The sequence below is a fragment of the Vicugna pacos genome, chromosome 6 (assembly GCF_048564905.1).
Source record: "Vicugna pacos chromosome 6, VicPac4, whole genome shotgun sequence".
NCBI lineage: Eukaryota > Metazoa > Chordata > Mammalia > Artiodactyla > Camelidae > Vicugna > Vicugna pacos.
In genome coordinates this window covers 53,129,594-53,145,770 of record NC_132992.1, presented here as the reverse complement: position 1 = coordinate 53,145,770, position 16,177 = coordinate 53,129,594, and the positions used below count along the sequence as shown (strand labels likewise).

General features: G+C 45.0%; 1 protein-coding gene across 7 annotated transcripts in view; it reads left to right on the top strand.

Annotated features, from left to right (window-relative positions):
* Positions 1-16,177, top strand: part of NIN (ninein) — a 93,260-nt gene that overhangs the window by 32,675 nt on the left and 44,408 nt on the right. For all 7 annotated transcript variants that reach the window (XM_072963031.1, XM_072963037.1, XM_072963035.1 and 4 more), the window contains 2 exons: positions 10,993-11,032; positions 12,364-12,554. In XM_072963031.1, the coding sequence (XP_072819132.1) occupies positions 10,993-11,032; positions 12,364-12,554 (231 nt within the window). The remainder of the gene's footprint in view (positions 1-10,992; positions 11,033-12,363; positions 12,555-16,177) is intronic.

Sequence of the window (16,177 nt, the reverse complement as noted above, 5' to 3'; positions counted from 1 at the left end):
TGCACAGAAACGTGACATGTACTGTTTCAGGGAGGCAGGTGATTTGCACACTTTACTTATTGCTGTGTTCGTAATGTTTGTCAGGAGGGTACCATTTTACAACATAAAGTCTGTTTCATTGCCCTGAGTAGTATGGAATGTACCCGAGACATTTTCCCTATAAAAAAAAATGGCTAAAATATATCTCAACACTTCAGGGAATAAGCTTCCGTTATCTGGAAAACACTTTTTTAAGTCTAGTATCTCCTTTTTCCAACTATTTGCAGTACCTGAGGCGTTGTTACCTGGTGCTAAGAAATTAAATGATGGCTTATTTTTTGAGAAGATAGTTTCTAGTTGCCACTGGGGGATACCCAGAAAGTTCTTGGGCAGAGCTGGTTTTGTTGCTGGCAGTATATTTTTTATGTCCTTGTTTTATCTTATCTACTGATTTCCAGTGAGGTTGACTGTTTAAAAAAGTGAGACTTTAGTTTCACATGTAAATAAGGTTAAGGATTAAAGCCTAAGCCTGAGCAAAATCTTGCCACCGGCGGCTTAGTCAAAGGGCTGTTGGGAGAGTCATTTCACTCCCCGATGTGCTTCAGCCTGAACGCCTCCAGGTGTGACCTTTTGGTGCTGTATTTAGGCGCTTTGGTGTGACTACCCACCGTCAATAGGATGGCAAATAGAGGCCTGGAGAAAGCCGCTTCTCTCTGTGTCTGCTCCCCCCAGGCCTCCGCTGACATCCCAACCGGAAAGCCTGTAGGGGAACCAGATAACACGTTTCTAACCCCCCTGCCGTTTTCTTTCTTTTTTTGTCTGAAAGTGGACTAACTCAAACCAAAGTACATCCAGCTGCCTTCTTGCCTAAAATGAAGGATTCTGTAAGCTGAAAGGAGCCTGTCTTTTTTAAAATCGATTCATCACTGTAGAAGGTTAACAGCTTCGTGTGTGGGTGTTTGACGTCCCGCTGGCAGTGAGAGGGGCCGGTCCTGGCCTCGGCGGTAACCGTGGCCGTGCGGCGCCCGCGCTGCCCTCGGGGACGCACGCGGGCTGGGCCGCAGTTGGTCGGCATCAGTCGTCCCGTGTACGGGTGTGTCCAGCTGGCACGCCTGTGTCCTGGCCAGTTTCTGTAGGAGCCTCAGCAGATGAGGGCCACTCCACTGGCCAGCATGGCGTGTGCTCCGGGCAGCATGGGCTTGCTCAAGAAGCCCTTGCCCTTCCTACAGGCACTGTCCATCGAGGGCCCCGTGGAGGGCCAGGAACCATTCCCTGGTCTAGAGGGGCCCTCAGATCAGGGCTATGCGGGAGGGCAGGGTTCTCCGTGAACTGTGGGATGGGTTTACTCTTAACTCACAAGGAGTTCAGAATCTGTCAGGAGTTCTTTTCTGTCCTGTTGGCTTCTTTCTTCTCCCTTTCTGTTACCTCAGGCCCTTTTGTCTCCTGCCCTTGGATGTTAAGAATTTATTCCTTGGGTGTGTTTGTTATCACTGACTCATACCTCATTGCAGTGCCACTGGGCAGTGTTGAAGGAGGGAGTGGTGGATCTCCCGTGACATGCATATTTCATGCGGAGAAGTCAGATGGGGAGCCAGAGACAGGCCTTCTTGGTTGGGTTGTGGGTTTCCAGGTCCTGGCTCTGGGGACGTGGGGATTCTGCAATCCCCTGAGACTGCAGTTTCTCCTGTTCTCAGATGCCTCATTTTTCCTAAAGCAACTTCAGAGTTTTTTGATGAAATCAAAAGGACCCAAATCTGTTGTCAGAAGCTCAGCGGAGGGGAAGTCTGGCTGCTGCTACCTAACAATTGGGAGACTAATTTCAGCTCTAGGATGAATCAAGTAATTCTCATTTATCTGAGGGCTTAGGGGTGAGGGTGGGAATAGAATGCAATGGTGTCACCAGCCACCAACCATAGCTGTCCTCAGGGTGGCTCACATTCCTTCTAGGAACTCATCCTGGTCATCTGAAGGGATAAAACAATCAGCCCTGCCCTGTTTCCTTCTAGGGTTGTTCCACAGTTGCTTCGAGTGGGCAATTCATTCCTAGGCTCCTGGGTTAGTGGTTCACAGTGTTCCTTCTGCATCCTTATTTGGAAGGCCTTCTCCCATACCTACAACAAAATTATAGGTCATTTCAGTAGTCATAATTCTCTGCACTCCCACCCAAGGAAACAGAAATGCAGGCAAGCGAGAGTGATGCTAATTTAGAAACTGCTTTTGAGCACCTGAATTTATTTATAATGTAAGTCCTGTGTGAAGCTTCAGGCTCCTTTAGTGACAGCAGTTTGGAGCTCCTCCCCTGACCACTCATGCTGACCCCTGTGACGCGGTGTCTTGGGTGAGAACCCATGTTTTTACTGTAGGGTCACAGGTGCTCTGCACCTCGGCCTTATCCCCTGAATAGAACTTATGAGACTAGACCTTGTTGTGAGGTGTTTTTGATTGTGTTTGACTTTTGTTTCAGTTCATATATGTTAAAGCCCTAACGCAAATTGTTAAACATTTTAATCATCTCCATCCTACACTCCCCCAGCTTTACTCAGGCAAGTTGATTCTTTCCTGCTGAATAGGAAACATCTGACCTATTAAGCATGCCTCCCCTACCAAGGTTACTTTACAAGGCCATAAAGGCGTGCCATAGGGAGAGACCACTGTCATCCTGCTGAATTTTCAGCATTAAAATGTGTATTTCAGCATTTCGTTTAGAGACCCTGAAGCAAAATGTGCTAGTTCACGAGTGACAGGTGGGTTCCACCATCAGGCGGAAATGCACATTCACCTTTCAATTTAGTGTGTTTATCTGGCAAATGGAGCCCTTGGGAGTCTGACCTCTTGTCCGGGGTGGTATTGAAGGAAAGTGGTGATTTTTCTTTGTTCATGGGATCATTTTCACTCAAGGCAGTTCAGTTGGACATTCTATTCTGAATTAATCCAGACTAACAAAGGGCATATTCTTGATTTCAGCGTAAGGTATGATTAATGAGAAGGTTTGGGTTGTTGCTGCTTTTCGCTTGTGAAGAGATTGAAGTGAGCTTTTAGGTTCCGAAGAGAGCATGTTTTTACCCCCGATATATACATACAGGCAATGGCTATTGAACTGACCTTGAATTTTATACTCAACGTTTCTGCCAAGGGTAGGTGGAGGCGGGGGAGACCAACGTTTCTGCCAAGGGTAGGTGGAGCGGGGGGAGACAAACAAAACTAATTCTTGATTCTGTTCTGTATTACTCAGACGTGCTAGGGAAGGCTGACAATTAATACAACTGGGACAGGGTCACTTTGCTTTCTGCCCTATTGAAAACAGGGGACACCTTGTTAACTGTTTTCCTCCACAGGGAATAAATCGGGTCTAGTAAGATTCTTATCAAGAGCCAGGGGCTCTAAACAATGACTTCTTCGACTCTGGACAATAGTAGCGTAAGCCAAAACCACGCAGTTTAAGTGAGGACCTGAGAGAAAAGTTAAAGGCAACTGCTTCATTCGCCTGAGAGTGGACAAGCAAACCAAGCCTTTGTGTTGGGCCTGTGGGGAGGACGGTGACGGGTCGTGGTTGTTTAAAAACAAAAACAGAAACAAAACCCCCTGAGCTGATTTTACTACCCTACATAAAATCAAACTTCTTCAAGAAGTGTGGCACTGACTTACATTCCCCTTATGTTCATTTTCATATATGCATAACTTTGCAGTGGAACTTCATGAATTATTCATTTACACTGTGCAGACTAAATATTTAATTCCGGAGCAGACTTCTTAATAACTGAGAGAAGTTCTGCTGACAGTCGAACTGTACCTATTTCCAGCTGTCCCCCTGTTACATTTTTTGTTCTTTTCTTTGACAAAGTAAGCGATTTCATTACTGATGCCGTGTTTCCATCAAACGATATGACATCACCAGGATAGCTTTTTTATTAATGGAATTCCAGTGTTTCCCTCTGTATTTCTGAAGTATTATTAAATCATCTGGCTATTCTCAGAGATGAAACACTCATTCAAGATGCAATTGTCGATCACTTGAAAGTGATGTCAAGCAGCCCCTTCACAGCCAGTAAGATGTCTGTCATCCTGACACAGACGCCACTTCAGACCTCCAGGCTCTGCTGTTCTGGTAAGCCCTCCTGACCGGATCCCAGAGGAAGTTCCCTTGGAGTCCACCCCTCATTCTCACCTCCTTCCAGGTCAACAAGTCCTAATATTTATTTTCTAACTAGAAAATAAAACAGACAACACATCAAAAATTAACAAGTTAATTTTAATAACAGTAACATTTTCCAGCTCTACCATTAAGGATTTTTTAAGTAGGAAAGCAGTATTCACTGTCCTTTGAGACTGACTCTAGGCAGGATACCATGAGTAGATGTATTAAAAAAAAAAATCCCTTTCCTTTACGGGCTTTAAAATCCACTGAACCAAAACCAGTCCCCAGCCTTGGTAGAAGAGGCTTAAGGCTCAGACTCTTAAATTCAGCATTTCCTCACACTGGCAGTCCTGACGGCTGTCTGGCAGGATGGCAGGACTCATCTAAATGTGTGTGCATTTAAAAATCGTACATTACTTCCCGTTATCCCTAGCACGCACTTGTAGCTTTTAATTGCTTTTAAAGATAAAGGAACTGATTTGCATTCTAGTCGCGACAGCCCTTCAACTGAGCAGCGTGTCCCTGGGCTCAGAATAGAGAGACCGGGAGCTGGGCTGTCAGGCCCCTTCATCGCCCCTGTGCCTTCAGAGGCAGGGGAGCTGGAGAGCAAGTCCTGGGAAGCCTGTCCCTGCGGGAGCAGTGGCCTTGCTGGGCACACTTAGCTTCCAGTACCTGCCCAGAGCACAGGCTTTATAAGTATTTAGAACCTTTAGTTAAATATACCATAGGTGCTGTGTTTTTAAAAGTCCTGAGGTTTCTGTTGTGAGTATTCTCCTAAACTGATTCTGTTTTCCTTCAGAGACTTCCTGTGCTGGTTGAAGTGTGCTTCTCTTGTAAAATGGACACCACGGCTCAGTTTGTTGGGGCAGCTGTGTTACTTTAACAGTTTTCCTTTCTCTTCTGAGTCTGCAAGGCTTTCCCTTTTCCAAAAAAAAAAAATCTGCTTAAGGCTACTGAGATCAGCTCAGCAACCTCTGCTGGGAAAGAATAGCCCTGTGTGTGCCCCCATAATCGTTTTAATTAGCCGTACACTCTGAGGGGCACAAAGGTCTGCGCTGGAGCAGATGGCTGGTGGGGCCGCGGTGGGGCCACTGTGGGCAGGGGCTGCGCCAGTGCAGATGCTGGCCCGGCCCCGGGCGGGGAGCCCCGGGGTCCCGGAGGCTCTGGCCATCTGCTCCGCAGGCCAGCAAAGCAAGTGTCCCTCCAAAGAAAGCATTCCTGAGAGCAGTGCCGCCTGTGCGGCCCACGTGTGCGGGGCACCCTCGTCCAGCTGTAGGACAACCTGAGAGCTGACCGCAGGGGTCAGCGGGACCGAGTCGCACAGCCCGCAGGCTGCGTGCGGGGCTCCCTTTGTCTGCCTGAGTCGGGTGGGGGCTGCTTTCTGTAGCAGCCTCCGACCCTCCCCCCACCCCGTCTGCTCTCACAGGGACTGTTGGCCAGCCATGCACGGTGTGGCGAGCCCTGCCAGCTGTGACCACCCACGGGATGCTGTCCACAGTGCGGGGGAGCCCCCGGGAGGCCCTGCTCCTGAGCGGAATCAAAAGTTGATTGCTTCATCCCAGCTAACATGCTCAAAGCTCTAGTTTCTACAGAGTCTCCTCTGGTTCTGTTCTTTGGTTTTATTTTTGTTTTTTGATAGGGGGTAGGTAATTAGGTTTATTTACTTATTTTTTTAATGGAGGTACTGGGGATTGAACCCAGGACCTTGTGCATGCTAAGCGTGTGATCTACCACTGAGCTATATCCACCCTCCTGGGTTTGTTCTTAAAGCTGACTCTGGTCTGTCTCCTGTTTGTCTCCTCTGCCCTTACCGTAGTGTTGAACTCCCAGGTAATGGGAATAGTAATTATAATATTTATTTACTTAACAGACACTTTGCCCTTAATTTGTAGCAGGTGCTTTTTTAAGTGCTTTCCAGATACTGGCACACCCTCATTGGTACTTACTCACCTACCCCCGAGGAAGCTGAGGCACACAGGGGTTGAATGAGTCCCAAGCTTGCACAGCCAGTAAGAGAAGGTCCGGCTCTGGAGTCTTAACCGCATCAGTGTTCTTGGCTGAAATAACAGCAAGAGCTAACATTTCCTAGAAGCCCGGCACACACCTCCATGGCCCCTCAGGCGGTCATCCCCACTGTGCAGATGAAGTAAGGTGCCGAGGGGTCACACAAAGTGACAGGGCCAGGCTTACCCCCAACAATCTCTGCCCGACCCTTGTGCTCATGCACGCTACCATTTTGCCTACAGAGTCAAGAGTAGCTGGCATCCCACAGGATGATTTTTTTTTAACATTTACTAGTATCTATTCTTTCTCCAGTGAGAGGCTACATAAGATTTCAAGGAAAGAAACTGAAAACCCTTTTTCATGAAAGGGTATGGAGCGCACATCCCAGCAGTTGTCCCCGGCGTGCTCCCCCCCTTCTCCGGAGATGCTCGTGAGTGCCTCCTTCCAGTGCTCACAGCTGGCCTGTCTAGAGGCCACCTGTGGGGCTTTCACTGCACTGGGCACCCTCAGCAGTTAGACGACCTGCTCCAGAATGATGCCTCCTTTTATTGGTGGTGGTCCAGTAGCCGAATGATCTAATCCCCCCAACCTTCTAACCTGCCTCTCCCTCCTCCTCCTGCTTTTTAATTGGAACCATTGGCTCCCAGCAGTGAGAATGAAAATAAATGAGCTGTGAATGAATTGAATCTGCCCCCACCCACCCCCCAACTCTCCACCCCTGAAATTGCAGGTTAATAATAAGCATTCAGCCGCCATGTGCTTACCTCCCCTTATTAAAGGAACAGGCCCTTGGTAGAGACTGGGGAGATATATCTGGATGGCAAACTCAGTCTCCAGTTGAAGTGGTCTTGGAATGAAGATGTAGCCATTAGCATAACCTTGCTTCTCCTTCTAGCAGAGCTGGTCTCAGCTGGATCTGTGCACCTCACACAGGGCCCTGGAGAAATGCTTGAGTTGTTACCCTTGGAGGTTTTAAAACAAGGTACCCCTTACCACTTGCCCTAAGGGTCTGTGTGAAATCCCTCAAGCTGCCCTGCTTCCTGGGGGTTGGAAGGCTGTGCTGTCCTTGATGCTGCTGGGTTAGGCTGTCTGAAGAATGCCTCTTTGGATGGTCGTGGTCACAGTCCCCGAGGCGGGTCTTGGACAGATGTCCCTGATCTTTCCACACTCTGCTAAGTTAGGAGATACTGGCACCAGCAGCTCTCATCCTCCTGACAGCACCTGGGTGTCCCCCTCAGTCTTGTCCATCCCAGGCCACAGTGCCGCCTCTCAGAGTGGTACATCCCAAGGGGACCACCGGGGTCACAGGGTATTCACATACTAAGAATTTGAGGGCAGGTAGGCAAAATAAATAGTGAAGCATATCTGTTTATATGGTATAAACAACTTTATAACAATGAAGGAAATAAAATTGTTTCCCAGATTCCCCCAGCCAAATATGTCTATTTTTATTATCTCTGTTTCCTTCTAGTCTTTCTCCAGTTGTATAAACATTTTTTTCCAGAGGTAGTCATAGTGTAGGTAGCATTTTTGTTGTGATCTTTCATTTAACATTTCATACGATGTCTTTCTATGCTCCTACATAGTTTTATAATTATACTTCTAATGGCTACATTATGTTGTATCATTATACTTTATGCCCCATTGTTGAATATTTAAATTGTTTTCACTACTTCTACAAAATATGCTAAATGTACATACTTTCACATACGCTTTTTTCTTTCTTTGATCTTATTGCCATCAGAAATCATATGAATTTGGGTTAATGAGTATGAATATTTTCATGGCTTTTGATACATAAAGCCAGTTTTCTTTACATTGCTGCCCGTAACACATAACCAGGTCTATTTTAAATCAAAGCCTTATTGACGATAGGAGTCATATCTGAAGTACTTTGCTAATTTAATGGGAACGAAATGCTTCGTTGGTTTTAACTGATACTTCTTTGATTGCTGTTGAGGTGAAACTTTCCCCCTATTTGTTTAATCGTGTTGCCTCTTATGAAAATTGTCTGTTTGCGTTCTTTGCTTACCTGCTGGAGACTTGGTATTTTTCCTACAGATTTACATAAATAACTGATACCTCCCCAGGGCCACTCAAATTAATGCTGTAAGTTTAAACATGGTAACAGAAAAATCTCTGCAAATATAGATTTAATATGTACTACATAAACATATGCCAAAAATAGTAATAAATTTTGTAGTGCTTATTAGGTGCTGGCACGATTCTAAGTATTTTACCCAGCTCTGTGAAACATGGATTACTTTATTCCCATTTTATAGATGGAGAAGCTGAGGCAAAAGAGGTTGAGAAACCTGTCCAAGCCCAACCCAGCTGGTAACCCAGAATTCAGACCCAGGCAGTCTGGCTCCCACCCTCAACCTCTTGTTAATTAGGGGTGAGAATCAGGGAAGGAGGAAGCAGGGAAGGACTGTCCTGGGGAGTGAATCAAATATATGCACGCAGGAGCATAGATTCATGAGGTGTTGGAAACAGTATATTGAAGCCTCTTGCTCCTCTGAACTAATTAATTGCTCCCTATTTTCAAATGAATGGAGAAGCGAGCAAATGTAAGAAGTGTAAGAACTATTATGTAGCAAGAAACACACCTTGTTGCTTTAGGACCTTTTGAAGTTGTGTGTGTGTGTGCACGTGCATTTTTCCAACTGTGTACCCCAGCAGGGGCTTGTCCAGTGATACTTACGCCCCTGCCCTTTCTCCTGTCAGTTTGTGCTGTAAAAAAAAAAACACTTCCTGCTTGTGATTTGGTAGGTGCATTTTGGCCAGTGGTTCTTAGATCATAGAAACCTATTTTATTGGTTTTAGGTGGACTGAATGGATTTCATTTTAGGGTGTTTCCAACTTGTATGCTGAATAATGAATTTTAACCATTTTGGGTGCTAAAGTAGTATAAGCATTTAGATCATTTGCTCTGTTGGATGAGGAAATAAACATAGAGGGACAGACAGGCAGGATGCTTTTATTAGTGGGGCTTTAGTGACTTAAAACGTTTTAAATGAAAACAACTGAATTCTGGCCAGAAAAATAGTGTGAGAAAATCTATAGAAGGCTATTTGCTCCATTGCTCCCTCCCCACCCTGACCACACCTCATCCATCCACCAGGCTTGAGATTTGTCTTTACGTGGAAAACGTGCTGATAAAATTATGATCACAAACAAAGCAAACATCACACTGTGCCCTGATTCAGTTTTCACAGGTATACCAGGCACACTGGTGACTTTCCGCTGTAATCTGAATGAGTTGTGCTGAGCTGATATATTTTGAATTACAGCCTTTTGATGTCTTCTCTATGACAAGAATAATTTATCTCAGCACTGTCAGTTTGGGGTTTCAGGTTAGTGTGGCAGATTTTGGCGAACTCTTTGAACTGGTGCCATCTTCAGTATCTTTCTGAGTGAAATACGGAGTTGTGAAATCCTGGTAGACTTCAGGTAAGAAGGGAGGACTAGCAGAAGTGAGTGTGGAGAGGAACGAAATAGAGGTACTTAGGTTGCCTGAAAGGACTTCAGTTCCCATCAAGTTCAACAAGTCAACATTGAATCTAAGAATTTTAGGGGGCACACTGCCATGAGGAATCCGGGCTCTGGGGATGGGAGTCAGTTAGACATATTTTCCTGTTGAGTTCCTTTCAGGAGTCTAAGAAATCAGTTCACCTTGCACAGTTCAAGCCACCAGAGAGAATGGGTTGGTTATTTATCAAAGGCAGCTTCATTCCTAAAGTTGGATCTTTGCTGAGTCAGCAGCGTGTTTCGAAAGGGGGACACACCTTTTCTCAACAGGTGTTGCCGGCCGTGGTCGTAGAACCTCCCAACAGGGCTGATTAGGAGGCTCGCCGGTGAGGCCAAAGGCCACTGCGGACCTATTTGTTGCCACTGGTTGGAAGCAGGTCTGTGCCATTCCTGGCCCGTGGAGCAAGGGCTGGATTTTGGTTGTGCCCTGTGCTGGGTGCTTTTGTGCACTACCTAGTCTACACCTGTATGCTGCGGCTTGGAAAAGACCCAGCAGTAACGCAGCACGATAAAGGGGCAAGATGACCCAGTTTGGATCAGTTTCACTGCTTTTAACGTAGTTACTTACTGGTAATGTACATTTTATTTAACTTCAGCTTTCCAGCCTACCTGTTTTGGGGCGCATCTCTGTCTCCTCACTGAGCCGCAGACACACCAGGCTCATTCTTGTCTAATGCATCAGCAAATAGTAGCTGCTCTTTTCTTTTCACCTGGCTGTCTGCAGCTGATCCCTCGGGTCTCAGACCTTGCTTCTCTCAGGAAGTCTACCCTGAACTCCCCAGGCTGAAGGTACCTGTTAGGTTCCCTTTCTTGAACTCCCTGACAGTAGCACTTAATACTCTACACTATTGTCCTTCCTGTTTTCTTGTCTGCATATCTTCATTAGCATAGAAACTTCTTGAGGCAAGAAATACTCTTGTCCTGTTCATAGCTGTATTCCAAAGATGGAGCATAATACCTTGCACTCAATAAACATTTACTGAAGAACAAATTCATAAATGCATGTGTACAGACCCTTGTCGGCCGATGGACTCTGAATATTTGCGTTGGCTCGGTTTTACTGATTGTGATAGGTTTTGCTGTTGATTTAGTGGTGTCACCTCACAAATGTGAAAGGCAAATCCTTGGTGAGATGCTGCTGGGGGCTGTGTGGTGTTTCTCAGGAGCCTCCTCTCTCTCCATGGGCTGGTTGACTGAGGAGAGTCCGCCGGGATGAAAGCATTGGAGGGTCCCGTGTCACGTGACTCACTCAGACGATGACTCGAGAGCCAGAGAGTGATCTGGCTTTGGAACAACGGGCCTAGTCGTAAAGCACACTAATCTTCCTCTCTTGCCTCCTCCAGCACTGGAAGGCGCCGCGCAGCGAGGAGTACGAAGCAGAAGGTAGGGACTGCCCGGGAAGGACCCGCCTCCTGACCTCTTAGCTGTCTTCCTAACAGCCTTGCACGTGGGAGGCCAGCTCAGAAGTAACCTTAAGAACAACAGCAACAAAACATTCATTGCCGATCGATAGCTCACGGTTTTAAAATCCTAGCATTTAACATCATGCAAGATATGGCAACTAAGATGTAAGATTTCACTTACAGGTTAATTACTCTCTTATGTAGATTTTCACGTTAATCTATGAACAGGCCTAAACTAAATTTTAAATTACTATTAAAATGCATCCCTTGACAAGTTTGATAATAGAATTTAAGCATCAAACCATATTGACTTTTTGGCCAGCAGGTGGCACTGTGGTTCAGCTGACAAAAACCTCAGCCCGCTTCACAGCCTACCCTGGGTTTAACTCTACTTAAGTGTAACTACATGTTCTCTACGTCTCTATCCTGTAAAAGCACAGCAGTAACGGACTTGATTTCTTCCATAAATAGTAGGGGTAGCACTGACTGCTCTTCTCAGTCCTCCAAGGTTCTTCGAGGCACACAAAATTGTGCCAGTGATCAGCTCATGTTTAAGTAATGACTTCACAGAATCTCTAATATGTTAAGTGGAAATTTTAACGAGAAGTGAGAACTTCTTTTCTTTTTCTTTTTAATAGAAGATAAATACGTTTTGATTTTTAAATAAGTAGTTTGATCCTTAAATCTTCAAATAGAACCTGTCTTTAATATACAGATGATTAGTAACTGGCAGCTTGCAGCCATTTATTCTTCCACATTGCGCTGCTTGTAGGTCGAAATATTTGTATGTGTAAAGATTTGCAGACAGGCTAATCTTGAGACTTTGATAATAATTTTATGATATTTATCAGGAAATTATTTCCTTTTCAGTGAAAGCAGTTCTAGTGCTTAAACTAGAAAGAAAGTGGAGATGATAAAGTCTGGTAGCTGTAGTTGAGGTGGGGCATGTAAAGCTCTTTAGAGTGGCTCTCAACCAGCTTTCTCTTCCAATCACACCAAAACCTGAGCCTGTGCATGTTTTTATTTGGAATGAAACAAGCCTAGGACCTTGGCCTGACTGCACAGGAGATGCTGGTTCTTACACAGGTATGACTGCTGGTGAACAAAAAAGTGCCTGTTGGCCCTGGGTGCACCCTAAGAACCAGGGGTTCCATGTCATTGAACTTCAAGATCAAATCAAATCAAAATCAAATCAGCATTTATAGTCTTTTTCCTGTAGCATTTATTTTCCAAAACACATTTTTCTTTGCGAATAGGCTCTCTCTCTTTGCAATTCCTTTAGGGACAACACAATATATGCTTTTATTTTAGGCCAGTTAAGATTTTGGAACCCAGATGATTTGAATGCCTCCCAGAGTGGGTCTTCCCCTCCCCAAGACTGGATAGAAGAGAAACTGCAGGAGGTTTGTGAAGACTTGGGGATCACCCGCGATGGTCACCTAAACCGAAAGAAGCTAGTCTCCATCTGCGAGCAGTATGGTTTGCAGAATGTCGATGGAGAGGTAAGCTTTGCATAGTATTTTTATTCAGGAATAATAATCACGGTAAAAGCTAAATTGGCCACAGGCTAGAAACAGCCATATTTTGGTTTCCTGCAGCATGTTACAGAAACTCCTTTCTCTTTTTTTTTTTTCCTGGGAAGTCAGCCATGAAGATTCTTTCCCCGAGGAGCTCATGTTGTGTTGTGGAAAAGAAAAAACTGACAATAGCTGACATTTACTGAACCCACACTGTGCCCCTCACTGTGCTAAGCACATTACCCCACATTATTACCAGACACGGGCTCAGTGTAGCCATGATGTCAGTATATTTGTAGATGCAGCGTTCACAGAGCAAAAGCTGGGAAAGGTGTGGAGGAAGGATTACGCAGGGAGTTTAGGAGGTTTGAGTTGGGGTAATATTTTGAAGGCCAGGGTGATAAGCTTAGTTTTTTGGAGAGAAGGTCTCCATATCATCTCTGGTGTCTTCAGCAGATGAAGTAATATATAGGAAAGACTTCCTTGCTGAGGGTGGTCTGAAGCTGCTTTTATGGGGTATACACTGGTATAGAGAGAGCCCTGGATTAGGAGACCAGCCAGGAGCCATCACACTCATCTGGTCATGAGGAAATGGAAAAGGGTAGGTTGGTGGTTTTGAAAATATACAATAGAAGAGTCTTGAAGGAGTCCCCAAAAGACTCTTGCTTGGCAAAATTCTTAGCTTCACGTTTCCTGAAAAATTGAGGGGAGTGGCAGGACTGGGTGAATGAACAACCATGAAATGTAAGCCTGTACGTAATTCCAACATCTGTCTTTCACAGAGCTGAAAATAAGGATGGGGGGGTCACTTAGAGGTTAGGGCTACAGTTGTAGCTTTGGGAATCTTTGATTATTATGCTATTTGAAACCATGTTTTCTGCTTGCTCAGGGGATAAACGGTATTATTCTCGTAAACCAGAAAGATTTATTATCAAAAGCTTCTACATAGCCTCACTTGCAGGAAAGTTCTTTCCCTCCTTCTCCCTTATATATGTGACACACCCTCTGACTACCTTTTAATGGCTCGGTGGTCATTTATTTTCCAGTGGTGGTTGTTGAGTCATAAAATTAAATTCATCCTCCTAAATTATAAACCAGTGCAGTATGCAGAACCTCGGGTTGTTTTTGCCAAGAAATATTGCACAAACTTGGATTATTTATCTAAGGACAATTCTTGGAATAAACTGTAGCCGTTTGTGGGGAGTGGAATTTTCTTCTGTGGTGGAGTTTCCAGACCTGGGAATAGAAGCAGCACATTTGTCTCCCTCCGATCTGACGAAGAGTAAAGGATTGCTTATTGAACGCAGCTTTTACTTGGTGTTTTTCCTCCCCTCTCAAATCATGAAATACCATAGTCCTCTGTATTACTAGCTCGAGACCACAGCGGAGCTGCAAGTTCAAGATGATCTCATCAACATACAGCTTGGAATCCTGGAATCATACAACTGAAAGCAGCTTTAGATTTAGTCACCCCTCTTTTTATAGATGAAGGAAGTAAAGTCACTGCTGCTTGTTGCCATCACCAGGAAAGGAAACTGGATTCACTGTCTTTTGCCTGAAACCAGTTCTCGGCTTTCTAGAAGCAATGACAACCGTAGGGCAGGGACGGCACACTCTCATCCTAGATGCCAAATATGACCCTAAGGCTGCTTGGCCTACCTAATGTTTAAAAACTAAACCTTTTGCTCTACTTTTTTAAAAACGGGAGATTTTTCTAAAAATCATAAGATTTGGCTCCATTTTGCTGGCAATGGGAAGTGGCTAGCCCCCTTGGACAGGGCATGCACTCGTGTGTGCAGTTAAAAGGTACTACTTTACTGCTTTAAAAGACACGACGTTGCAGTGTCTCAAGACCATCCTGCCTCATTTATTTACTTCACCTCCCTGGCCCCTCTGGGTGTTTGGGTTTGTGATCCCTACACCAGTGCGCTATTTTCCAGCTTACACGTTGGGAAATCAACCATCTAAATATCCGGCTGGTCTTGGGGAGTAAGGATGTCCTCAGGGTTCTAGATTTGGCTCCTGCACAGGCTGCAGGGGGTGCCCAGTTGCTCATTTAACCTTCATTCTTTCCAGCCTAGCCTCTGCCCATCTACCCTCTTCAGAGTCCACATCCTTTTATTCACCACTTGCCCACTTGCCCTTGTGCAGTAACTGGCAGGACCCTCTTGCTCCACCACGTTGGATCAGGTGATAGGTGTTCAGGCAGCCGGGAAGCTGTGCATTGACTTGGCCAAAGTCAGAAGGCTGACCAGTGTGGAGCAAAGGTTAGCGCCAAAATATGCCAGTTAACTTCAGTCAGCACACTTGGGATTTACTGTGACTTCTGGTTGGACAGTCCTGAAAGCCTGGTCCTCTGAGAAAGTGTTCTTCTGTTTGATGAGAATGAGACAGAGAAGCTAAGGGAGCTCGGTAACCTCAGAATTTTGCCCAAAATACCTTTCCATCTGTCTCCCCATATGACTCTCTATTAGGAACTGCTGCTTCTTCCAAAGATTTACACTCTTTAGCATGGTTTTCTTGTTTCAGAGTCCTCTCCAGAGGAAGTGGTGTAAAAGGAATAGAGACAGATGTTTCCTATTGGATATGAATTGGACAAAAAGCACTCAAGATAAAGAAATGCCTCAAGCACTTAGATGAAGGATAAAATCAACAATTACGAGATCACAGGAATCCTAGCAATAGTCCAGACTTATGAAATGGATTTTGAAAATTCGAGGATTTGTTACAAAGAGGCCTTTGTTAGAATGGACCCAATTGTAGGCTCTAAAGCAACAAGAGTAAGTTTGTTGCTTATGCTATTCTTTGCTACTCAGCAAACTGGGCATCACTTGAGAGCTTGTTAGAAATGCAGAATCTCAGGCTCCACCCCAGATTTCACTATATCAGAGCCTGCATTTTAACAGGATGATTTGTTTCGTACATTGGGGGCGTGTTCTTACAGAAAAATTTTAGCCCCCAAAATAAAGAGGAATCTGTGAGGATGCTTTGTGGTGTCTGTGATTCATGCTGCTCTATTCCCTTTTCCATTCCTCTGTTGAGCTAGGGAACAAACCACCTCCTAGGCAAGCCCTGGAGGGGACTGTAGTCTAGTCTCCCCTTCCCCAGTTATATGATAAGGACTACTTGACTACTATCAGAGGGTACAAAGTAGTCAGGCAAAATTCTCTTCACATCTCTTGGAACCCTTCTATTGCACACACATGAAATCCTTCCTCTCCAGGCTTCATTTCTCCTGTGCTAAAGCATTAAAAGGAGTAAAAACCCCAAACACACTGTGTTGTTCCAAGTAATGTTCTAAACCTCAAGCCGTGGGTTTCAGACCCGAACTCTTAGATCACTGCAGTCTGGCCCAGACCCACTTCTGCTGTGCTAACACGCCAATTTCCAAAATTCAGTGTAAGCAAAATATCATGTGGCTTCACCACAATTTAATGGCTTAATGAATGTCCAGCTATTTTCTGTTGTTACAACACTGCGAAGCTCTAGCTTTATATTTTTAAGCACTTTTTTAATTCGCAAGAATAACGTGTAGGAATGTGAAGGATGACCTGTTTTAAGAGTATACACAAAAGAGGAAACAGTAAATTGCTAAATTGCATACAATT